We start from the raw sequence: 26438 nt of genomic DNA on the forward strand, positions 1-26438 counted from the left end.
TTTGACTCAAAGGGTACCAACTTCTTTTGAGGTTGCAAATTAGATGGTGTCGGGCTGTCGCAGGGATGCTAACACAGGCCTGTGGTTTCCTCTCTTGATTGCTCAGGGTGAATTAGGTTTGTAGAGTTAATAACTTGCACTTGAGCCCATTGTTCAATCGGGCGACCTAAAAATGTTTTCAAATCTATTAAGTTCTAAACAGATAGTATCTAGCTTCTCTTCCAAGACAGTTATCTTTGACATAGTCGAAGAACAAAATTTACTTAGATCTATAAAGGAGCTCTCCAAATTGGCAAGTCTATCTACGCAACCAGAGGTAAACATTTTTAAATCAATTTCAGAACAGTGATTTTGTGATAGGTTTTCTTTTTTTTTTTTATCTGCACTCTTCTTCCCACTTGGGCCTTGATTTGCTAAGGGAGCAGGATTGGACATTGGGTTAGTGGGGCTATCCCTATTTTTGTTGTTCGTCTCCTGCCTACTTTTCTTAATGGGGTGGGCTATCAGAGTGAGCTATTACTTCAAGCATCGTCAATATTTGTGGCTCTTGAGTGACACATGATTTGAACTGGGCAGCAGCCACAGGGGTTCTCTTAGAGGTAGTTAATGGATCCACAAGGGTGAGATTTTCTGGAGGAATCTGGCAAGATGGCTCTCCCTGAGTGGGATCAGGAACACCTATAGTATAGTCCTTAGTCTCCACTGAATTTCCTCCAGAGAAACCAGATATCTTTAAGGTAAAGTCCATTCTCGGTTTCACATGGCCAGTCTCTGTCTCAATAACCCCATTAATGACTGATGTCAAGTGGCTGGTAAGATATTTTGATCCAGCTTCCTCCTTTTTTTTACAACCTGCCAAATGTCTTCCATTAAACTTGCCCATCTTCTAAACTAAAATAAAATTAGAACTTAATATCCGTTGGTTGTCTGGTAATGGTAATAAAAATGCTCCCCTCCTTGTTTCAAAATGTACCGCTAGAAGTAAAAATAAATTTAAGTCAAGAGACGGGCCCAGCCTCGGTTGTTCCAGGCCCGAGTGTGACTGGTGCATGTCCTGCACCATGGGGGCCTTGAAGCACTTTTAGCTCATTGGACAAGTTGTGCCCCACCTCCTCTGCAAAGGGAATCCTGGAAGATGAAGTCCTACTCCAGGGGCAACCAAATTACAGCAAATGTAACAGTATGAATAAATGAGGGGCCTAATATATATTGCAAATAGAGTGTATTAAGTTAAATTAAAATTGAGTTATAATAATATTGCATTCATTATTTAAAAGTGTTCGATAAATGTCTTCTAAATGTTTCTCCCAAACCTGTGAAGAGAAATAGAGGATATATTTTTGGCCCATGTGCTTCGTGATGGAGATTGCTGTATAAATAAAAAGAAAATCTCATGTAAAGTGGCTACAATGAATGAACAGAGGTTGCTTGCTATGTTATAATAATTACATCATCATTGCTCTTCTCTTGATGTCATAGAAGAGCAAGATACTAGCCTCTGACCTCTGCCCACAGCAATGCCTTAGGTGGAGGCTGAACCAAGGACAGTCCTGTCATGTTTCTTCTGCTAGAGTCTGCAATGAAAGTATGCCACTATGCTTCAATCATAAGCTATTGCACCATCTTCTATATAGCACCATAGCATTTTTGTCCTGAACTGCATAGAATCCTAGAGCAATGGACACATCTTCATCAAATATCCATAGTGAAATCGGAGTTATGAATTGTAAATCTATCTTCCCTGCTATAAATATCTACTTTAATTTTCAAATTACACGTTACAGTTTCAGCTGTCTATTACACACGTAAAATGAGATTTACATTTGTGAATTCACTTCTAAAGGATATGCTGCAAGCATACTTTTAGTACGTTTTCACACATTCCATTTTTGTCATAATCTCTAGGATCTTCATACTGCGGCCTCTATATGTATGTGGTATTTCTATTGCGCAAACCTAGCCAAAAGGCACTGGGGTGCTGTACTGGGTCAAACACAAGCATAAACTGAGTGACTGACAGACAGTTGGTTTGTGGACTACTAAAGCATTATAATGCAGTGTCCTTTAAAGATGTGCACCCTCAAATCTTTCCTAGAATGGAGGAGTGTTGGGGCAGTCCTGATCAATGTGGGAATGTCATCCCAGATCAAGGGAGGGTGCACAGATAGAAAAGACCTGCTGCCATGTTTTTTTTCTTCTTTTTTACACTTCTTAGTTTGGTGTCCTGGTTGCTAATGTGTTGAGAACCAACAGAGGTGGTGAGTTCTCTCTAGGATAAATGGGGGTCATGGTTGGTATGGTTTTGTAAATGATGCAGCTCTTTTTGAAGATGGAGCAGACTGATCAGGGGAACCAGTGGAGTTCCATCATGATGAGGGTGATGTGATCATATTTTCCAAGGCCTTAGATGAGGCCTCTAATGATTTTGCACACTTCTTCTCTGCTGTTCGGGCCAAGAGGCTGGCAATTCCTCCTTTATACATCTTAAAGGACATTTAAGAAAGAGTGAGCAGAAGATATAATTTGTGTTTGTTTGAAAACTCTTTGAAACATAGGTTGTGAATTCTCAGATAGCATAAACATTTTGAATTGGGGTTTGCATTACACTACATGCACTACAAGACATTATCTTGTAATTTTCTTTTGCCACCAATCAATTGGGTTACAAAAAGCTAACCACATAAATTATGCTTTATTGTATAATGTATACCTTTACATAGAGTTTTGTAAGCTGCACTCTTCTTGATTTACTGTAGGAGAGTCATTTCTTGTAATTTTGTATTTCTGTTTTGACAGATGATGATGAATGTGTGAATGCTACCCAGATTTGTGGTGAAAATGCCAACTGTACAAACACACTTGGTAGCTATTACTGCATGTGTTCTGATGGCTTCAAATCCAGTGGCAACCCTGCTTTCACCACTAACGATGGTACTGCATGTGAAGGTAAGTGACAAGTAGGGTTATAAATCACTACAGATTTATTTTTTTCATCTTCTAAAATATTATTAAGAAAATAGCTGCATCAAATGTAAGCAAGTACTAACACTATGATTGGTTTTCTCCTGACAGAATGAGTAGAGATTACATGAAATTATAGACAACTCATATTTTACATTTAGCATTCATCCAATGACAAACCTGGAAAACATCTCTTCTAAAACCCCGCTAAAAAAAGTAACCAGTTGTGTTTCAAGCACACACTGACTAGCAAAATCAGTATTAACAATAATATAACACATTCTTATAAACAATTGGAAGAATTTAAAAAAGAAATGTTGCCCTAGAACAGCATCTGTGAGAGAGGACATCAAGGAACCAAGAGGTCCTCGACTGATCTTGAGCATCAGAGTCAGAAAGTAAGGTGAAATGAGAAATCTGGAGTGGCTTCACATTAAACACTTTCATAATCACATGACTGAGAACTCAGAAGAAGGTCATAGCACAAGTAAACTTCAAGGATAAAGCATGTGGTTCTGCATTCGCTTCCCAAAAAGGTTGAATATGTTCTTGGTGAATCTGGCCATGCCTTGGTAGTATTTCACTGTCTGTCAATCATTTGAGGGAGTCCTTTAAGGAAAGCAGTCATCTCACTGAGAGTATTTCCCACTGCATGAATTTCTTCCAGCCTGCTACACCGCTGTTGGTAAAACCTATCCTCCCAATGAGCAGCATTACACCATGCTAACCCCCAGTGCATATGGCCATTTGACTTGGCCAGAAACATGTCCACCATAAAGACTGCTGGCTGCCATCTGGACAACTGAGGGCAAAAAATAATGATTGGAGTCAATATTCAGGTGATTGAGGGAAGACCAGAGATGCACCTTAGTGGGAGGTGTGAAAGAGACTGTGCAGAGGTATCTTCTTGTTAAGGGTTGTAAGGAGGTGAGGTTGCATAGGTGGTCAAGAACTTTGACTGCTCAGCTATTGATTGGTGTCTGGCAATCCTCAGCAGTGATTTAGGAGCAACACTGATGCCCATACATGAAGTGGCCTTCTTGAAGATGACTGAGCGACGGCAACAATATCCTCCTCCTCGTCCAGTTTCTCCTACTGCTCCTTGATTAGACATTGCTTCACCCCCTCCTCTTGTTGTGGAGCAATGCTGGATGCTGATGTTGTTTCTTCGAAGAAAATTGGATTCTCTTTTCTGATTGTCTGCCGTCTTCTGTTTGTAGATGATTTAGCAGCAGCATCCATTACTGCAAGCTGCAGTGGAATCCCTGAAACATGCATTTATAGGCTTCTTTGGTGGATATGAATGCCATAAAAATGGGTTTAGTAACAGAAGGCAAATGTCTGGTGGAGACTGTGCACAAAGTCCAATACCTATCAATTACATTACAACTTTCCATCAGTTGCACTAAACTACCACTTTCCAACCTCTGGCCTTTGGAATGATTTATTGTAGTAGATTGTGAGGTTAATACTAAGATGCTTGGACTAACAGGGGCATTTCTGCAAAATAAAGGTATTCCATTGCAGGACTGCTCTGGAAAGCCTTTAATTTTAGGCAAAATGTTATATTTAGTTTTTCACTTAAGCATTGTTTAAAATTAGCCTTTTCAGACAGATTGCTAGAAAATGTATGGCAAGTAAAACAGAAAGTGAACATCTTAAAGAACGATGTGGAAAATAATATACTGAGGAAGGGAAAAGAGAGCTTGCAGGCATAGTACATGGAACTGGAACTTTTAATTGCTAGTTTAAATCTAGAAATCAGATAATACTTTCCACACATACAATTTCAATATCTTCTATTTAGAACAAAGGCGTTACTTCAAAATCTGAAAATCTTCTTACGTAAGAAAAATATTTTTAAAATGTTATCAAAATGTGCATAAAGCTTTGATAATTAGCACCACTGAATCAATTTAAGGATACCATGCCAAAATAAATCTTTTGTTACAACATACCTTGTGAAACTACTCACTGATTGAGGAAATTTCAGTCTCAAATGTAATGCAAAAGATGCAATAGAACTGTTTGCTAAAGGGAAGGAAATAGTTGAAATTGTTTTCAGGGTTCAGGTACATAGAGCCTTCTTTTACCTTCTAGCTCTGTGAAGGCAAAAGTGTATAACTGGATCTGAAAAGGGATGTCTGCCCAGAGAACTATCGTAATTGTTGTTTTTCGTGGAATTTGATAAAGTACATCATTTAAATGGATTACAAAGGATAATTAATATGTTTATTTCCTATCATAAGGTTTTACTAAAGGCCATTCCAAACTTTGTGCCTAATTTAGATTTTGGTAGACAGGGTACTTGTCACAAACATGGTAGATTATCCTGTCCGCCAAACAGATGGTTTCCTGCTCTGTTTAGAGAAAGGCAGACAAAGGGGTTTCTTCAAGTGCAAAACCTATGCAAAATATGGCGCAGACACCAGTGCACTATAATGTAAAGTTGTGTGTGGTGCTTGGCAGTCTGATTGTGCCCCATCACTAGGGATAGAGAAGGATAATGCCATCTCGTAGTAGATACAACACTCTCCTTCTCTCTCCTCACACAACACAGAGCAGTAAATTAAGTAGTTGTGCTGTTTTGTATGGCACCATTGTAAATCTGTGTCCTGCTTTGTTTGTCACATTTGCAGGTAGGTCAAGCACAGAGTTTCCACCAACAAAATTTCAAGTAGATGCACCTGTGGAAACTCTTGAAATGGCAGTCCACACACACACGGCAGTGGCTGAGCAGCTATCACTAGCAATCCGCAATTTTATCAAAAGCATCTATGCACAGAAAGAAAACTATCAGTGCCTCAGGGACAGTGATTGTTTGTGCTAAAAAAGTAAACCCCTTCTTTCAATGTTTGTTTGTAGGGTGAAAACAATGAAAGGCCTGCTTGTCATATCACTCAGCCTAGAGTAGAGCTGTTAGTGATGTGGGTACACCACAGGATTAGAAATACTCGACAGCCAGGATTTCTTAATTTGGGCAGGCAGTTTTCCAACTGGGTAGCAAAGGCAAAACTTTCCACTGACATGGTGGTCTGGGTTTAAATGAGAATAAAACTATCAGCTTTATAAATAGAAAGGTCTTCCATATGTCTCTATCTTTTCTCATGCATATGTTCAAGCCACATGTGCATTGTAGCCATGTGCTTAGTTTGGCTTTTTCAAATGACCCACAAGCTCACATTTTGGATGAATCTTTTAGAGTCACTTTTCACAACTCTGGAATAACTTGTCTCCTTCAATAAGAGGAACATACACTCTCTCATTGGTTTTAGAAAACTGCTAAAAAACAACCTCCGTTCCTTGAGCAATAAATTAAGACTCCATTCGCTCTTGTTCCACCAGTTTACTATCTCACTCTGCTCTCTTATTTGATACCACCAAGAACTGCATACATATGCCTTATAATAAAATATTTCACGGCTTTTCCCCCAAGCAAATGAGAGTTATGTGCACCACACTTTCATTTGTAGCTTTTACACTGCCCGTATTAAATATAAGTATGTCTGGAATCACATTGAAATTCTTAAAAATCCTGGCTTGTCCTTCTTAGCACACAAAGCACCACTTGTTTGATATTTGTTAATGCACTTTTGTATCATATTTAATTCTTCTACAAGGTCATTGATGTATAAAATACATGTTATGCCCTGTTTAATTCCTTTACTACTGTTACAGTCGATTTAACAAATTGGTTGTATCTCTCTTCATCAATATAATCTGTGTAAAGATTCATATAGATTCTTCTCAGTAGCACTCAGAGTTTTTCTCTAACATGCAGGTTAAGTCTACAAAGCTGGAGACAAATTATTGTTTCCTATGGCATGCACTATGATATTTGATGTTGTAATAAGTAGAGTTGGTTATTGGTTGAAAAGAGAAATCCAAAGCATAAAAGAAATTAAATATGTTCATCACTAAACCAATTTAAAATTACTTTCAAAATTATTTTCTTAAACATCTTACCACTGGCATACATTATGTATTTAGGTACCAAAGTGACTATGGGGATTTTAGGATTTAAGGTAATCATCCATATCTTCTTACAAGAGGGATTATCATCACTGTTACATCATGATTCTGGAATTTAGCAGTCCTCAACATGGAAGAACAATCTTTTCTTGAGCACTAGAGCCACCAGCGTTCATGGAGCATCAACAGCATCTTTGATGCCTCATCATTGTTTAAGCATTTGATGACAAGTGTTTATTTGTTCCCTTTATCCCTAAGTATTAATCCCCACAAGTAGTGTTAGGAGTAGTTACAATTGTGCAGAAAATGAGCATGCCCGCTGCATTTCACAGAATGTGCACTCTGTCCACTCCATTTTCTTTGTCTAGGGGCAATGTTTTCTTAGAACGATTTGCTATATGAGCAAATAGCCTATTAAAAAATAACTATGTGAAAAGTCTCATACTGTGAGTACATTTTTCTGGAATTGTCTTTCGACAAATCTTTGTTTATTGGATTGCAAAATGATGTTATAAATGTCTACTGTTTTATGTGGTGCGTACTCCTAAAATAAAAAGAGTGATTGCAGCTTATTGTGTCCCCAGAGTGACCCAGGAGGTCTACCAACTGAACCTTGGGACTCCACTCCTTTGTCCTGCGTTCAAGAGGGACCAAGTCCAGTCCTTTAGGTCTTCTCTTGGGTCACAGACTACAGGAACAGACCTCTTTTGATCTTTTGCACATCCAGAAATTGTTCTAAGGATTGTGCCTTGGGGTGCTACATTTATGCCTGGTACCAGTGAGTTGGTGTGACTCCTGTGCACTCCCTAACCAATGAGAAAAATGTTCTGTGGGTAACATTAAACATATTTTCAGCAGCTCCTGTTGTAGTACTGCAAACAATCCTGCAATGCCCCCCACTCTAAAAATCTGTGTGTTCACCTAGAAGCAAGGCCAGGGAAATGTGCAGCCCTCCCCTCTGTGGTCACTCAAAAATTGTTCTGGGGTTAGATTTCCACCTACTGGGTTTGATGCAAGGCTGATCATGGGCAAAATGGCTGGGGTATTTCTTGATGTCACCCAGCCTTTACTCGTAAAAGTGTCTACCCTTGTGAAGTTAATTAAGTTCTGGGACCCATCCCAACTGGTCTTACTGCCAGGAGAACAAAATTACCCCCAAACTCCCAGGCTACTGTCACTGCTCATGGAATAGTTTTCACACCTCTGTCACTCCACATTCAGGCCAAGAAGAGGCTGGACAGTGGCTAGTGTGCAGCTTCAGACAGGGCAAAGGTAACTCCATAAAAGTTACATTTACCATATAGTTAATGCAACTCTGACACCAGCATACTGGATTTCTATTAATTACAATACTTTGAATGAAGTCTGTAGCTGGAATAGGTCATAAGGTATGGATTCAAGGGTATCTTTACTTTGACATACGCTATATGACAGTTATAGCCTAAGAGTGACAATTTAATTTTGGCTTATTCAGTGGGGGGTTGGGGAGCATGTCCTTCCTAATGTCACACATGTTCCACTCTTAAATACTATGGCCCTCATTCTGACCTTGGCGGTCGGCGGAGAGGCGGCGGTCGGACCGCGAACAGACCGGCGGTATTAAAAATGGCATTCTGACCGCGGCGGTCACCGCCGCGACCGACCGCCACTTCCCCACTCCGACAGCCACGGCGGTCATGACCGACGGGCTGGAGTCTGCGCACTCCGGTCCGGCGGTCGACCCAAGACCGCCAACGGTATCATGACCCTGCTTACCGCCGCGGTTTCTGGCGTTCGGGAACCGCCATGCGAACCATGGCGGTAGGCACTATCGGGGCCAGGGAATTCCTTCCCTGGCACTGATAGGGGTCTCCCCCACCCCCCACTGCCCCCCCGAGTCCTCCCCCCACACCCTCCACCCCCCTGCCACCCCCCAGAGGTGGTACGAACCCCCTCCCCACCCCCACCCCGACATGCACATACACGCACCCCGACATGCACACACCCCCAACATGCACATATACACACCCCCTACACACACACATACACAACGGGGACACATACCCGCACACATACATGCTGACATGCGCACCCGCCGAACTACACACATTGCCCATAGGCACAGCAGCACTCCCCGCCCGCATGCACGCACTCACACACCCCCTCTACACACTCACACGCACACCCCCATGCACGCACACATCACACAACACCCCCCCACCCCCTCCCCTCACGGACGATCAACTTACCTTGTGCGTTGGTCCTCCGGGAGGTGACAGGAGCCATGGGGAGGTGACCGCCAACAGAAGACCGCCAACAGAAGACCGCCACACAGAAATGTGGGTCGTAATTCTGTGGGCGGTGTTCTGCTGGCGTGGCGGTGGAGGTTGACCAGTCTCCACTTTCCCGCCGACCGCCAGTGTGGCTGCTGGCGGTTTTCCGGCGGAACGCTCCCAGCAGTCAGAATGCGCACAGCGGCATACCGCCGCGGTCGGCGGTCTTCACCGCGGCGGTAACTCGGCGGTCTTGCGAAAAGACCGCCAAGGTCAGAATGACCCCCTATGTACCCTACATTATTGCCAGCAAGGTGAGCTTAAGGGTGACTTTTTCATTATTTAAAATCAGTAAAAAACAGGTTTTCCTACCTGTCAAATGGATGATTTTCACAGATTTCTGCAGCAGGATTTAAGCTTCTGCTGTCATGCTTGAAAGGGTAGACCTGATGCTATGTATCCCTTGACACTGTAGTGTAGCTGGCAAGACAGTAGCTGTGTATCTGGCAATTCTGCTATATCCAGATCAAATGAGGATGTGCCTTCCTGTACCTAGATAATTAATTAAGTCCCAACTCATCCTTATTCCTCTTCGGATCACTTAGCTATATCACTGTCGTGATTTTTCAATAGCTACACTGCAAATTTCATCACTAAACTAGTTATCCCTTGTTATTTTGGGTGGAACTGCCTTAATCCTAAATTCTGATATAATTGTCTATTTTTTAAAATAAAATAATGAGGTGCACTAAATCTTAGTTGCATACAACAGTTGAGAGATAAGGTGGGGATCTGATAAGAATTGTAGTTCCTGGTTATGGCATATTTGAAAGTGTTTTAGGCTGACAAGATGGAACTAGTTTGCAAAATAAAAGTTTTTTTTTTTCATTTCCATATTTCAAGCAGTATAGCTAAAAAATGATTTGGGATGATTGGGAGAGAGCCTAGACTGTCTTCTTAAAATTTCCAATAGGAGGGATTACATTTCATATGTGCAGACCACCAAATAAATAAGTACTTGGAAAATAACATAATCATTAGGATATTTGTAATAGCTGGTATGAAAGATCTAAAATTATTATTTAACAAGAGAAATGTGACCTATGGCATCATTTATTGTTTTATGGAACACAAGAACCATCGTAAATTGTTCCATCTTCCATCTGGTCACAACTGGAGTTCCCCTTCCTTGGAGTTCCCCTTTCTCCTTTTGATTTATTCAAAGGGCCATTCATTTCTGACAGCAGATGCTCTGATGACTCTACTTTTGGAAATTATTGGTCAATGAGCCATCTATCATAAGGTCTATGATGTCTGAATACCAGAAAAATTAACATCGGAAGGTTTCCTCTATAGCTGGGCTCACTGTTGGTTATTGTTTCAGCTTGGGACCAATATCTGTAGCATTACAAATCTGGTTAAGAAAATAACAACAGCTTCCTCTATGCATTTCCCATGGACGTTTCTGTTGTAAAGAAATAATCACCCACGTTGGAGGTTTGCTTCTGCTACACAAAAATAAACGTTGAGGAGCAGATTTAAGAGCCCCTTGCACCTCCTTGCACCACATTAGCATCATTATTTTTTACTTTAATGTGACTAGAGGTCAAAATGGTGGTGTCAAATTTACAAAGTGGTGCATTGCATGCATTGCACCACTTTGTAACCCTTTGCGCTACATTATTCCTGCAGCAGGCATAATGTATGCAAGGAGGCCATTCCCCCATTGGGGGAAGGGAGAAATAATGTTGCAAAGAAATCTAAGAGATTTCTTTGTGTCATTTTTTCTGCACCTTTAATGCCTGCTTAGTGCTTCCAACATGTTCACTAAAGCACGTTCTTCATAAAAACCTGCAAAGCAGTGGAGACCTAAAATGGGGCAGGGGATTTGCGAGAGCGTGGGAAAAGGCCCATCCTATACTACACTGGCAGGTTAGCAGACTGCCAGCTGAGGTCAAAAGTGACTTCCTTAATCCTGTGGGATTTACATTGTATTCCTTAATTTATTATTGTACGTTGAATGCAATATTATACATAAGTGGTTATATTTGTCTGTTAAACTAAGTAACATGACTCCCAATATTCATGTAAAAGTGAAATACACTTGATGCAAATGATCCAACAAGAAATGGGAGCACATGTTTAACACTGTCCAGCATTGTATATTTTTGGGTAAAAAATATTTGCTGAAGTACACACTACATTATGTACAGAAATTGCTTCCAAAATGGAAAAAGGCACAACTCCATTGTTTGATTGGATTTCACATTTTATGGGAGATGTGGTACCGGAAAGCAGTGAAGGATCAATCTTTAACTTATGATGGGTCCTATTAAAATGTGGTGAAAATGCTGGAATCATGAGTTTGAACCCTTGTCAAATATTGCAGGGGATTGACCAGTTTTAGTGATGAAGAGATAACTGTGCTGATGTATTGTGATGGTCTCAATCCAATTTATGGAAATGTTTAAAAAGTAAATACTGCTGAAAGTGATAATTTGACATATGGTGAGGATTAAACAAAGGAAGAGTGTCCCATTGACATTTACACTTGGAGATGAGAATCTGATGTATGTTGAGTGGAATTATGCATGAGTAAATAGATTTTTTCCTTGATGAACTAGCCTTGATAAACGAGTCACAAAACACTTGCTGCCTGTATGAATATTGGAGATATCTGAATAATGGCTAATCCACTGAGCTGTTTATACCATTCAATGGAACCATCATGATACTGAACTGTTGTGCATTCCGAAATAAATTAAATCTGTGATCCAAATAAATGTATCAAATTTATTTTTAAAAGCAGTTGTATTTTGAAAAATACATTTATGAAGTGCCTCCAATATTTACCTAAGTCATTTAATTGTTTGTTCTTTTCAAAGTGGAGGTGCTAACAATCTGACAAATTTCAGTGTGTTAAATGTTGTGATCCCTACTGTCTGAGGGTCAGGGAAGGCACTGGCTATAGCAGAAGGCTGTCTCAAGGCAGTTATTTTGTTATGAATTTAGTAACAGTGATTTAAAGAAGAAGTTTTTAATTGATTTTTTTACAAACATCTACGTACATTTTTGCAATTTTAAAAAACAATTATCTTATTGAGTTATTGTCTATTGGATTTAATAATATTGGATTATTTTTATCTCTGCATCTCCTAAGATTTCAGATGTATAGAGGCTGTCACAGTTATTTCTGTGGAGTCTTTCCAAATAAAAGAAATCATAGCATGCCCACTATAACAATTCATTATATTGGAGTGTCACTGTGAATACTTTGCCTATTGGCCCTGTGATCTTTCACATTGATGGAGGAATTGCCTATGCATCAGATTATTTTCTACCTCTTTTGGTGACATGCGTAATGTTAGACTTGCCAGCCATAGGGCAGTCTTCTTCTCTCCTTAGGATACCATGCATTTTACCGCTGCTGACCAGTGATAAAATACTTGTGCTTACTCCCTAAAATGTAGTAAAAGGGTGCCTGATTGGCATATTTAATTTACTCATACATAACTAGTAATGTGGTATACCATATACCCATGGCCGGTAAATTAAATTCTACTAGCGGTATGCAGCACTTGATGTGGCACTGTCTTAAAAAGCATTTTAAAGCACGTCTCAGGCCTGCCATTGCAGCCTGTGTGCAGTTTCAATCTGTCAATTTGAGGTGCCAAAATAAACCTTTTGCCAAACCTAAAACTGCCATTTTATTTCATATATGTCACCCCTTCATTTGGCCCTAAATACCCTTTAGGGCAGGGTGCACTGTATTTAGAAAGTTGAACATGTAAGTTGACGTTTTATATGTCCTGGTAGTGAAAAATGCACAAATTCCTTTTTCACTGCTACGAGGCCTACCTCTCCCTCAGAATAACAATGAGTTACCTTGTACCATTTTGAAAGTAATATCTTTTGTTTGGGAACAGTTAGAAATGTCATGCATGCTTGCTGTCTAAAGAATTGTAATTTAATATCCCTTTAATGGTAGAGTCAGATTTTAAGTCACAATTCTGAAAATGCCACTATTAGATAGTTAGTATATTTCTGTCCTAACTGTTATATCTGGGCCTGCAACACATATTGTGCCACCTATGTAAATAACTCTTTTACAACATATGTCAGGCCTGCCATTGCAGCCTGTGTGCAATTTTAAACTGCTGTTTTGACTTGGCAAAATAAATATTTTTCCATGATTAATACTTCCATTTTAAGTTTGAGTTTGTCGACTTAGAGTGCAACAAATACCCGGGGGTGTCAAGTGCCTAAAATGTAAACCTTTCCATTAAATGTATAATGAGAGAGCAGTATTGAGTGATGACCTTGGAATAGCTAATTAGCTGGATATGCTATTGAGAGGCTGCAGCTTTGGCTGGTCTCACTCGTGAGAGACTAGAGCTAGGGACTAGAAAGGGAAAATTTTAACAGCTAGTGATGACTAAACAACCACATTTTGAGAAATTTTCTGAAGGTTAAAAAGTTAGCTAGTTTCTCAGGTGAATCAGTAACAAGTTCCAGAGGTGAGAGGTATAGTGGGAAAAACGTATCATCCCTCCCCCAGGATGCTTTGAAAACTCTCTGGGTGGTTAGTTTTTTGGCAAAGGATGACCTAAGGTTACGGACTACATGGTGTGCCATGCATACTTATTTTTCAGGGAGTCTGTGCTAGACTGATATAAGGATTTATGGGCAATGCAGAGGGACTTAAAAAATATTTGCTAATAGGAAGCCAATAAAGTTGTTCTCTAGCTTTTGAGACTGAGTCATATTTTTTCAGGTTCTTTAGCAAACTCACTGCCACATTCTGAATTATTTGCCTTTTGTTTAGGATCCCAATTTGGGATCCAGCAAAGAGGGTGTTGTAATAGTCGAGTTTGGCATTTACTAGCGCTGTGACCACTGTCTTCTGAAGATCATTATGTTAAAAGGGAAGAACCTTTCTTACTATTTTCACTGTTAAATAACACTAAGATGTTAACTAGTTTGTGTGGTCTTAAAAAACAAGTCTGGAGTCCATAACTACACCCAAATTTCTGACCTTCCTTACTGGAATAGGCTCCGGCCCAAGGGCGTGAGGTCATCAATCAGTGTTCCATCTGGATGCCTCGAGACCGAAAAGGATAACTTCAGTCTTATTCAAGTTTAGCTTTAAGCAATGAGAACTCATCCAACTGACAATCGCTGACATGCAGTTTTTAAATCGCAAGTCTGTCTCATTGATGTTATCTGTGATAGGATCCACTATTTGGGTATCATTTGCATATGAAACTGTTCTTAGATCGAAGTCCCTTATCAGTTTTAAAAGAGGGGATATGTAAATGTTAAACAAAGTGGGGCTTAGTTAGGACCCCAGGGGAACTCCCCAGGCAAGGGTGAAAAGTTTGAAAGTGAATTCACTCATTACAACTGATTGCACTCTTTCGTCAAGGAAGGAGCATAGCAAGTTTAAAGCTGAGCCCTGTAGTCCAATGTCCACCAGACGCTTTTTTAAGATTGAGAGATTGACTGAAGTGGAGGCAGCAGATAAGTCCAGAATAACCACTACTGCCTTCCCCCCTTTGTCTAAGCCATCTCTAACTTCTTAGTAACTGTAATAAAAGCAGTTTCAGTGCTTTGTGCTTTCTAAAAGTCAAATTGTGCATGATCCAAGATATTATTTTGATCTAAGTATTCACTCGGATTGGTGTTCAGATGTCTTTCTAGGAGCTTAACTAGCAGCAGAGTTGGGAGATTGGTCTATAATTTTTGTCTTCCAAGGGGTCTAGAGTGGTCCTTTTTAAGAGTGGATGAAGAGACATTGATTTCCAGACTGATGGGAATATACCGGCTGCCATGATACTGTTAAAAAGAGCGGCCATATATGTCACCCCTAGGGTAGGCCCTAAACAACTTAGAGGGCAGGGTGAATTGTATTTAGACAGTTGCACATCTACTTTTAGGTGTTACATATCCTGGTAGTGATATAACATTCAGTTGCCTTATTACATTTTATAAGTAATAACTTTAGTTTGGGAGCAAGTGAGATATCATGTTTGGTGTTTAAAGAATTGTATTTTAAAATCCTCTTTAATGGTTAAGTTGAATTTATGTAACAATTCGGAAAATGCTAGTATTAGGAAGTTGGCCTTTTCTTGTCCTATTAGATCTGACAGTTGTAGGGTGATCTTCCTCTAAACATGTTGCCTTCACTCCTCCTGTCTTGCTAGAATTTGTTAGGTTTGAGACTCAGTGCACTTTTCCACTGCTTACCAATGCTAAAGTGCTTGTGTTCACTCCTTTGAACATGGTAAAATGTGTTTATGCCCAATTGGCACATTAGATTTCCGTATAAGTTTCTAGTAAAGTGGTAATTCATGTACCCAAGCCCTGTAAATTAAATTTACTAGTGGGCCTGCAGCACATATTGTACAATCCACTTAAATAACTCTTTCAAAACATGTCTCAGGCCTACCATTGCAGCATGTTTGTGTAGGTGGCTGGCCTGGTTTGTAGTGGGTACCTTCGGTACTAACACCTTACACCAGGTCCAGTTATCCCTTCTTTGTGAATGTAGTAGTGTTCTAGCAGCTTAGGCTGACAGAGGTAGCCATAGCAGAGCAGCTTAGGCTGAATTAGGAGACATGCAAAGCTCCTGCAATACCACTTACAGTATAGTTACACAGTACTTGCACACAAGTAAAGACAATACTCAGGGTTACCAAAAATAAAGGTATTTATTTGGGTGACAAAGTACCAAAAATATCTTAGAGTCAATACTCCTTCTGGAGGTAAGTATTATGCACAATATATACACTAGACACCAAAATTAGACAAGTAAATAGTCATAGAACAATGCAAACAGTAGGAAATCCTATAGAATGTAATGGGAGAAAATAAGTCTAGGGGCAACACAAACCATATACTAAGAAAGTGGAATGTGAATCACAAATTCCCCCCCTAGACAAGTGTAGTGTGTGAAGAATCACTGGGAGAGTAAGAATACAGTAAAGGTAAGTAAATTATCCCACCACGGAGCCCAGAAAAGCAGGAGTAAAGTACTGCAATTTTCTTTAGGACACACTACACCTCGTTTGTGGGATTTTGCAGCAGCCAACCAAGTCTGCAAAGAACAACTGCTGGATTATTGGACCTGAAGACCTGCAAAGGAAGGGGACCAAGTCCAGAAGTCAAAAGAAGTTCAAGGAAGGACAGGAGCTCCTGCCAATCCAGAAGAAGGTGCAAAAGAAGAGTCCCTGGTTAGTTGAAGACTGCAGGAATTCACCCTAGGAAGATGCCAGCAGGTTCCTGCATGATGCAAAAGATGTCCCACGGTGTGAAGATTGTTGCTGATGAGATTTTGTGTCGGAACTCGCCAACAAGCCTTGGCTATGGCAAAAGTGTTTTTTTTGTCAAAATGTCACTGGATGGACCCAGGAGGGACCTGGGGAACTCAACTCTGTGTAAGGAGGAAGAAGGGGCTCTCAGCACTTTAGAGAGCCCTCAGGATGCCGGCCAGCACCCCCAGGAGCTGCAGGACCTGGGTTCAAAGGAGGTACAAAATGCAGTTGATGCAGCAAAACAAAAGAAGGTCCCACACCACCGGAGAACAACTCAGCAAGTTGAGTGTCACAGGATGGAGTGCTGTGGACCTGGGCCAGGCTGGGCATGAAGGAGTTTTGCAACAAATTCACAGAGGCCTCAGGAGGTGAAGAAGACACAGTACACAGGGGTACCATTGTTCTCAGGGAAGGCAAGGTCCTACCTCCTCCAAATTGCATCAGCAGGACCTCAGGGCAGTCTATGTCGATGATGTCCACCATCTGTGTCCTTAGGAGCATGTTTGTCACCGTGAGAGGAGTCCCAGTGTATCGGTCGTCGTCTTGGAAGGTGCCTGCTTGGAGCAGGGGAGTGACTCCATCACTCCACGGGAGATTTCTTCAGTCCTTCTGGTGCAGGATGAAGGCAGGGAGTCCCCAGAGCGTGCACACCATGGAAACTGTTGCAGTTGCTGAGTTGGAGCTGAGGTTGCTGAAGAAAAGTGTCTCTTGTAGACACTTTGTTGCAGTTACAGCATTTCTTGGAGCAGGCTGCGGTTGATCCGAGGTCAGAAGAGTCTGAAGTTGTTGCAGAGGATTCCTGAAGGAAACTTGCAAGCAGAATCTGAAGAGAACCCACAGGAGAGACCCTAAATAGCCCTGAGAGGGGGATTGGATACCTTATCAGATATGGACCTATCAGGTGGGGTCTCTGATGTCATCTGCTGGCACTGGCTACTCAGAGCCCTCCAGAGTTCCCCCACACCTTGCAAAGCAAGATGGCTGAAGTCTGGGACACACTGTAGGAGCTCTGGGCACCACCCCTGGGATGATGATGGACAGGGGAGTGGTCACACCCCTTTCCTTTGTCTAGTTTCCCACCAGAGCAGGGGAGAAGGGGTCCCTGAACAGGTGTTGACTGGTTTATGCAAGGATGGCACCATCTGTGCCCTTCAAAGCATTTCCAGAGGCTGGGGGAGGCTACCCCTCCCCATCCTGTAACACCTATTTCCAAAGGGAGAGGGTGTAGCACCCTGCTCTCAGATGAAATGCTTTGTTCTGCCTTCCTGGAACTGGGCTGCCCAGACCCCAGGAGGTCTGAACCCTGTCTGTGAGGTGGCAGCAGCTGTAGCTGCAGTGCAAGCCTCAGAGAGGTGGTTTGGCAGTATTGGGGGTCCATGGTGGAGCCCCCAGGATGCATGGAATTGGCTCCCCAATACCAGATTTGGAATGGTGGGACAATTCCATGATCTTAGATATGTTACATGGCCATATTGGGAGTTACCATTGTGAAGCTACATATAGGTATTGACCTATATGTAGTGCACACGTGTAATGGTGTCCCCACACTCACAAAGTCCGGGAAATGGCCCTGAACTATGTGGAGGCAGCTTTGCTAGTGCAAGGGTGCCCTCACACTTAGTAACTTTGCACCTAACCTTCAGCAAGTGAAGGTTAGACATATAGGTGACTTATAAGTTACTTAAGTGCAGTGAAAATGGCTGTGAAATAGTGTGTGCACTATTTCACACAGGCTACAATTGCAGTCCTGTGTAAGGGTTTGTCTGAGCTCCCTATTGGTGGCAAAAGAAATGCTGCAGCCCATATGGATCTCCTGGAACCCCAATGCCCTGGGTACCTAGGTACCATATGCTAGGGACTTATAATGGGGGGCCCAGTATGCCAATTAAAATTGGTAAATGAAGTCACTGGACTACAGTGACAAATTTAAAAGCAGCAAGAGCATAAGCACTAGGTTCTGGTTAGCAGAGCCTCAGTGACGCAGTTAGACACTACCCAGGCATACACATCAGGCCACAAACTGTGAGCACTGGTGTCCTGGCTGACAGGATCCCATTGAGACAGGCAAAACACACTGACATATAGGTTGTTATCTATGAGTACTGGGGTCCTGGCTAGCAGGATCCCAGTGACACAGTAAAAACACACTGACATACATTCACAAATGGGCTAAAAGTGGGGGTAACCATGCTAGAAAGAGGCTATAGTTTGCCATTTTAAACTTCCATTTTGAGCTCGCAAAATAAACCTACTGCCTTGTCTAAACCTTCCTTTTTAACATATAAGTGTCCTCAGCATAGGTCCTCAACAGCCCATAGGGCAGAGCGCATTGCATTTAAAAAGTAGGACATATGCTTTTGAACTTTACATGGCCAGCGAGCTAAAAAATAATTCCTAAATTTGTTTTTCACTACTGTAAGGCCTATACTATTGGATAACATTGGGTTACCTTATTCAATTTTATAATTGATAACTTCTGATTGGAAGCAGTTAGGAATGTCATGTTTAGACTCACATGAATTGTAATTTAAAACCCTCTTTAATGGTAAGGTTATATTTTTAGTCACAATTCTGAAAATGCCACTTCTAGAAAGTTGGCATTTTGTTTGTCATATTTGATACGTGCAGCCTGTCACCTGGGTCACATGACTAGATGTAATTGGCAGTTAACCTTTTTGTGTTCTTCCCAGACGGTATCACAAAAGGGTAATGGCTATTGGAAGGATGGGTCATCCTGGCAAGATGAGTTGGGGCAGAGCTAATGGACTTGCTCTTCAATAGGGGCTGACTCCCATAGCCATAAAGAAAGTCACACTAGCCCTTTGTCATCTCAGACATCCTGGGACCAGGGCAGGGAGGAAGGAAGTTTCAGAGTCATTTGTGTGTGTGGGTGAGAAATTCCAGGCGTTTCTTCCACTTCAAAGCTGACAGCAGGTAGAAGACTAGGTCCCTCAGACCCACTCATCAGTGCACTCCTGGGTCCGGTAGACACTACAGAAAAAGGACTGCCCTGCTGTCAGAGGACTGCCCTGCTGCTTGAGGTCTATCCTGGTGTCGGAGAAGGAAGACTTGGCCTGCTCCCTTCATCTCAGGCTACCTGATTGACTCCAGGGGACAGCTCGCTGACCTCCTGTTCTGAGCTACAGGGATACAACAAGCTACAGAGGCCTCACTGCAACTGCCCAGCTGACCAGCTGCAACTGGACCTGCCGGAGCCCTGCTGGCATCTGCAAGAATACGTTTCTGATCCTTAAGAGGTTCTTCCTGTTGTCCTGGTCCCTTGGTTGTCATCAGAGTGCACTCTACTGCAGAAGTAAGAAGAAATCCTGAAGTTTTGGGTGCCTTGCAACTGCAAACACGCCCATCCACTATGAGAACTTGCCTACTATGATGACTGCCAACACAAAGCTCTACTGAACCCAACTATTCCTGCAACAGCGACTGCTAGCGACAACCGACAATGCAGGATTTGCAATTCATGCTACATTGACGGCAGCCCAGTTTGACTACAAAGGGAAAGTTCCAGCAATGACCATCAGTGGCGATTGATGGGATCCTCAATCTACAGCGATGACTCTGCGATGCTTAGCCTCCTCCTCAAGTTACAATCATCTGTGCTGTCCTCCTCGCTCCCTAAGGCCTACTCCACCACAAATTGCACACTTGCTCCTGACTTTGAGAAGGTAACTTTTTCAGGGGGATAAACCCCATGTTCCAGGTATCAGGCCTGAGCTCTGTTATAGTTGGCCTGAACTTGTGACTTTCCCCCAGTCTAACACAACCAGCTAACCGTGAGTGGCACTTTCTGCTTTTGGGTGTTATATTTACCTAAATCTTTAAAATTGCTTATCTCCCGTTCTACTGATTGGATTTCTGTTGTTTTGGTCTCATTTTAATTATAGAATTTTACTCTGTTGTTCTAAATTGGTGTGGGGTTTTTCGGTTTTGTATTTCACCTTACTACTATTTGTATGCTGTATAAATACTTTACACATTGCCTCTCTGTCAAGACTGATTTATATGTGCCAAGCTACCATAGGGTTAAGCATAGGGTAATTTCATGACATTTTTGGTTCATCCTGACAGGGATTGTGGTTGTTGCTTGAGAATGGTTCACTCTCCCCAGCCAAAAAAACAATTTCTCACACTTATAAGAAACACCAATTTACATAATCTAATTCCTATGGGCTCTGCAGTGGCCCAGCTCTCATTTAAGGCCTGCATTGCAGAGGATGCAATAATGTCAGGTTATATGAAACCCAGCTTTATATCTTTGCCCTATACATATCCTAAATAAAATAAACTTTGTTTATATTTTGTTCCTTTAATTGTTCTTTGCAGTTCCTGTCAGTGCGTAATTTGTCAATAAAAACATGCTGGTGTCCGAAGCCCTCCTCTGAAACTTGTGGCTGCTGTAGTTAAATTTGTGAGCACAAAATACTGATGCTGCGTATTCCTGAAGCTATCCCGGGCCTCTTTTATTCATTTACAGACACTCAGTGCCCCTTCAGCTCACTCTTGCAGCTTTCTGTTTTCTCCCTTTATGACGCTTTTTCGTTTTTCTCTTCGTCCGTCTTTCCCGTTTGAGTCTTTTGTTCTCAGGAAATGCTTAAGGCAGAAGAATAAGTGCCGGCCCTCAAATATAAGTGTGATGCCCTTGACCCGGAAAGCACGGGCTCAAATTAAGCACTGGTTACTGTAGACTGGGCAATAATATTGGCATTGCAGAACAGTGTTAAATTTTTCGATTCATTATAAATATTCCTCTTTTGTTTGATGTAAGCAGATATCGATGAGTGCAGAAATTGGAACAGTGTTACCTGTGGCAAGCATGCAAAATGTGAAAACACCATTGGAGGCTATAACTGCTCTTGCATTGAAGGGTATCAGTCAAACTCAGGAAGATTGCAATTTAAGCCAAATGATGGCACCTATTGTCAAGGTCAGTAAACTGATGTAAAACTGTTTTATTTGTGATATGTTCTGCACTATGGGCATGTAAAGCTCATAAATCTCTGTAAACCAGGTCCTAAATTATAAACCTATTTAATGTAGAGTTTAATGAAAGCATGTCATGAGATGTTTTCCTGCTAAAATGTAGAAACTCTGGAATATATACTTCATGTAAAAGTAGGGGACTTTAAATAATGCACCTGTATTTAAAATATTCTAACTTTATCATCCATGTTATTTTATTTTTGAACAGAAATTCCAAACGCAAACTGTCACCTAGATGCCGCCTGCTTATCTGAAAACATTAATAACACTCTAACAAAGGTAAGTATAGTGTTAAAACGTTAATGTCGCTATGGTAATGCTAGGTGTTTGGAATAAGATCTGTATGTAAAGGCGAGTTTAGATTGATTAGACCGAAAAGAGCTTGAGGCTTGATTTACAAAGGTGGGGTCAGGGTTTTTGCACAGTGCTTGGTGGCCCAATCTTATATCTAATAGACGGACTAAACCGTCACAGAGTAAATGCCCATTCGGTGCGAATCTAAACCGCCTGTCTCTTTAATCTTAATATTACAATGAGCAGCTGACCTACATTCCTGCATTCATGAAGTACAAATGGCATTTTTTCTGAGTGCAGCTCCTGCTCTTTTTAAGAGACAGCAGCTACGTCCAGAAAAGAAGAAGTTGTACGCTGCAGCATGACATTGGAGGAAGGATACAGCAGCTCCATGGGCCATTCCTTGCTCCCTAAGACGCCACAGGGGTCATTTTCAAAGTGAAAGATGTCCATTAAGCTCATTTTTCACTCTTCAAAGCTATACCTCTTGCACTGACATGCCAGCATCAGCACCAATGGTTTGTGACCACAAACTATAATTACGGTTAAAACCCACTGATAGGTGGCATCCTTAATAGTAGGAAGGGGGTGCCCCGTTCACACCTTCTCAACCTTCTGAAGAGCAATTAGTCTCTAAATGTACTTAGAGAGATTGAAAGAATGTTCATCTAGGCAAGTGCCTTTTATATATTGTGACTTTAACCCGGCAAGTGCATTTTGTATATTGTGACTTTAGTATTTGTTGTCACAATGCCTGTGATTTTACAAATGTTAGGCTTTTCAAGCCGAACATCTTGTGGATCCAGTCCTTAGCTCTTTATAGGATCAAGAAACGCACCATGGATCTGCCATACTTAGAAAGTGTGTGGTATCATGTGCATCACATTATACATCAGAATTTATTTCTAGCACTGCCCTGAATGACCTTACTCAAATGAAAGTTTACTTTATAATGAATTACTCTAGTATTTATATACCTCTGCTGCAAGCTCTAATAATTCATAACCAAGAATACAGAATGACATGCTCACTCAGTTGCAGTATCTCTAACTGATGATGAGTACTTTCTTTTGAGAAAATAATTGCGGTGGCCATTTGCAAAAGATTACGTAGAGTAGATTAATTAATGTTTAATGTGTGGATGAGCAAAATAAAATCTTGTTCAAAATATTAATTTGCTAATGGTTGAACTGCTGCAATATCCTAAAGTCTATAAATACTGTATCTGCATTTGAGGTTTTTAAATGCTTTGGTCTTTAATCTCAAATGGTGCACTAGATGTCGACACTTTTTCATCAAGTCATTAGAAGGTGAGTGCCCACATATTTGTTTTGTACTAGTTTCCATTAGCGCTAGTTATCTGTTTCAATATATATTTTTAGTTTACATTCTTACATGGTTATAGGCCATGGTGGAATGGTAAAGTAAAACCAAAGGGGCCGCCAGTTCATTACAATGGTTGAGAACAAATTATATTAATCTTCGAATCGTTTAAATGCATGCATGCATCATGATGTACCAGTGGCTATTTTGGGTAGTTACACTTCACCATTCCAACATGGCCAATGACCATGTCAGAACAGCAAACTACACATAAAACAAGATGTGTACAGTAGTGGTTGCAAGCGACACAAGTGGCCCAGCAGATGCAAGACCCCAAGAAAGAAAATGTGAAACAAATTGTAGAATGGGAACTGGTGAGCGAGTTCTTCCTGCAAAAAAGTGATAATGATAATGAATAATTCAAGGCCAGTGCATGTGTGAACCCCTCCTTAATGGTGTTCATATCTGCAAAATGTTGTGGGCTGATACCAACACTGATGATGACCAAGTTGGCCAATGATAAAACCAGTTGACCTACTGTAGCAAATGGCTGAGGGGGTTTCTAAAAGCTTATTTTTGTGAATGTATGTATAAATATGTTTTATCTTTATGTTGTACTGGTGTGTGGTTTATAATGACATGAACTCTTGATATAGGGCTAAAACCAAAGTGGGTCACCTGGCATCATGGTGACAATAATTGGTAAAGTCAGTTTAGGCTCAATGTTTAGCTATAAGGTAATACTACTTCATGTCATGCACTCACTTGGTTCCAACTGAGGAATCGACACCGGAGCCGATGCTAGGCCTCCACTCTCAAATATGGAAGAAGGCATGCCCAGGGAATGGAACTCCCAGTACTCACCAACCTCCAGAAGGGGTAAGAGAGTACTGGACATACTAACAAATGTGAAACCCTGCAGTGCTAACTCTGCTCTTCAACCCCACTATTCTTTCAAACAGGGTCATTCCTTCTTGAAGTTCTGTTTTTATCAAAAATGGATGTTTGCGAGTCAGTAGTTTTGGTTATCGTAAAATGCAACTCACTGAAAACAACAAGAAAAGGCAATTACCAACAGTCCATAGATTTGCTGCACAGTATGATACCTTTGATATTTCAAACTTACAGTTTCTTAAAGTAATCATAACATGGGGGCAGATGAATCAGATTCTCTAGAGAAATTATCTGAAACTTTCAAAGAAGAACGAGAAGTACTAGGTAGGGTAAGTCATGCTACAGAAAACTCGGAACATTGATTACAGTTATTGGCATTCAAGCAATTGATGCGTATTTGTAGAATCAAAGACATTCACAGGCAAATAACAAACCACGTTTCTGTGAGCAACTAGGTTGGAAGTTAAACAATTCTGAAGGTATGTTTTGAGACCAAGTGGCTATTGGAATTGGATTACATTCAAAATTACATGAACTTGAAACAAGACTTGAGTGGACACAAGGTTGGGATACCAGTTTTCCCAAAGTTGTGCTTTACACATAGATCAGGACTTAATTATGTACAATGAGCCACAAGTTGGAGTACCAGCATTCCCAAGATTTTGCTCTGCACATAGGTCAGGATTCGACAATATACATTCACCTGAAACAGAATTGCTCTTGATACAAGGTTGGAATTATTGACACTCCCAGGATTATACCCTGATCATTGACTGACACCTGAAAACAGAACAATGTAAGAAACAAGGTTGCATCAAGACTGAAGGTTCCAATCACTTAGGTTAGAAATGGGGTCTTTGGTTGACAGTCAGGATACCCCCTGTTCAAGCAAGGACCCTCACTCTAGTCAGGGTAAAAGAGAATCACCCTCAGCTAACCCCTGCGTACCCCTTTGGTAGCATGGCAGAGCAGTAGGCTTAACTTCAGAGTGCTAGGTGTAAAGTATTTGTACCAACACACACAGTAACTAAATGAAAACACTACAAAATGACACAGCACCAGTTTAGAAAAATATAAAATATGTATCTAAACAAAACAAGACCAAAACAACAAATATCCACCATACACATGTCGAGTTATCAACTAAAAAGCAAAAAGAGTCTTTCTGTAGTTTAAAACACACACTAACACTGTTAGCGTGAAAATGTACCTTGGGTGCTTCAAAAATAACTCTGCATGGGCGAGTGGGCGTCAAAAAGGGCTTACGATGTGTCAATTCCACTCACGAGTGGGACCTTGTGTCGTTTCTCCTTTTGTCGGGTCGGGCGCGTCCTTTCTTCTCTTTGCAGGAGAGTAATGTGTCAATCCGGTCAGCACCCTTGCGTTGTTCTTACATGCCCAGCGGTACTTGCTTTGGAAATCCAGCCACATAATGATTCAAAAACCACGCAGCGTGGGTTTTGATCTCTGAATTTCCGTCAGCGATACTGCGCGTCGCTTAACCAGCTCCGCACATCCATTCTTCAGCCGCATTTCCAGCGAGCGTAGATTTTCAGCCGCCGAGCCAGCGGCGCGTAATTTCTTCAGCTGCAGATCGGAGTTGCGTCAATCTTTTCCCTGCACGGCACTCTGTGCATGGATTTCTCACTCTTGGGCTGCCAGCTTCTCCTTTTTAGGGTCCCAGGAACTGAATGGGCACCACAGAGCAGAGTGGGTGTCAAAAAGGGCTCACTATGCGTCAATTCCACTCACGAGTGGGACCTTGCGTCGTTTCTCCTTATGTCAGGTCGGGGTGCGTCATTTCTTCTCTTTGCAGGAGAGCGTTGCGTCGATCCGGTCAGCACCCTTGCTTTGTTTTTACACTCCCAGCGGTACTTGCTTCGGAAATCCAGCCACATGATGATTCAAAAACCACGCAGCGCAGGTTTCGATCTCCGAGTTTCCGTCAGCAATGCTGCACGTCGTTTCACCAGCTCCATGCATCAATAATTCAGTTGCGTTTCCGGCGAGCATAGATTTTCAGCCGCCGAGCCGGCGGTGCGTCATTTCTACAGCTGCAGATCGGAGTTGTGCCGATCTTTTCCCCTCACGGCACTCTGTGCGTGGATTTCTCACTCTTGGGCTGCCAGCTTCTCCTTTCAGGGTCCCAACTACTGAATGGGCAACACATAGCAGAGTAGGAGTCTCTCCAGAGACTCCAGGTGCTGGCAGATAGAAGTCTTTGCTGTCCCTGAGACTTCAAACAACAGGAGGCAAGCTCTAAATCAAGCCTTTGGAGATTTCTTCTCAATACGGAAGGCACACAAAGTCCAGTATTTGCCTTCTTGCTTTGGCAGAAACAGCAACTGCAGGATAGCTCCGCAAAGCACAGTCACAGGCAGGGTAGCTCTTCTTCCTCAGCTCTTCAGCTCTTCTCAAGGCAAAGGTTCCA

The 26438-nt window shown here is 41.6% G+C and overlaps 1 protein-coding gene across 3 annotated transcripts in view; it reads left to right on the plus strand.

The window, feature by feature from the left end:
• ADGRL4 (adhesion G protein-coupled receptor L4) overlaps positions 1–26438 on the plus strand; it is a 918866-nt gene that overhangs the window by 570719 nt on the left and 321709 nt on the right. For all 3 annotated transcript variants that reach the window (XM_069232213.1, XM_069232212.1, XM_069232214.1), the window contains exons 3-5: positions 2797–2946; positions 21285–21440; positions 21705–21775. In XM_069232213.1, the coding sequence (XP_069088314.1) occupies positions 2797–2946; positions 21285–21440; positions 21705–21775 (377 nt within the window). The remainder of the gene's footprint in view (positions 1–2796; positions 2947–21284; positions 21441–21704; positions 21776–26438) is intronic.

The sequence above is a fragment of the Pleurodeles waltl genome, chromosome 4_2 (genome assembly GCF_031143425.1).
Source record: "Pleurodeles waltl isolate 20211129_DDA chromosome 4_2, aPleWal1.hap1.20221129, whole genome shotgun sequence".
NCBI lineage: Eukaryota > Metazoa > Chordata > Amphibia > Caudata > Salamandridae > Pleurodeles > Pleurodeles waltl.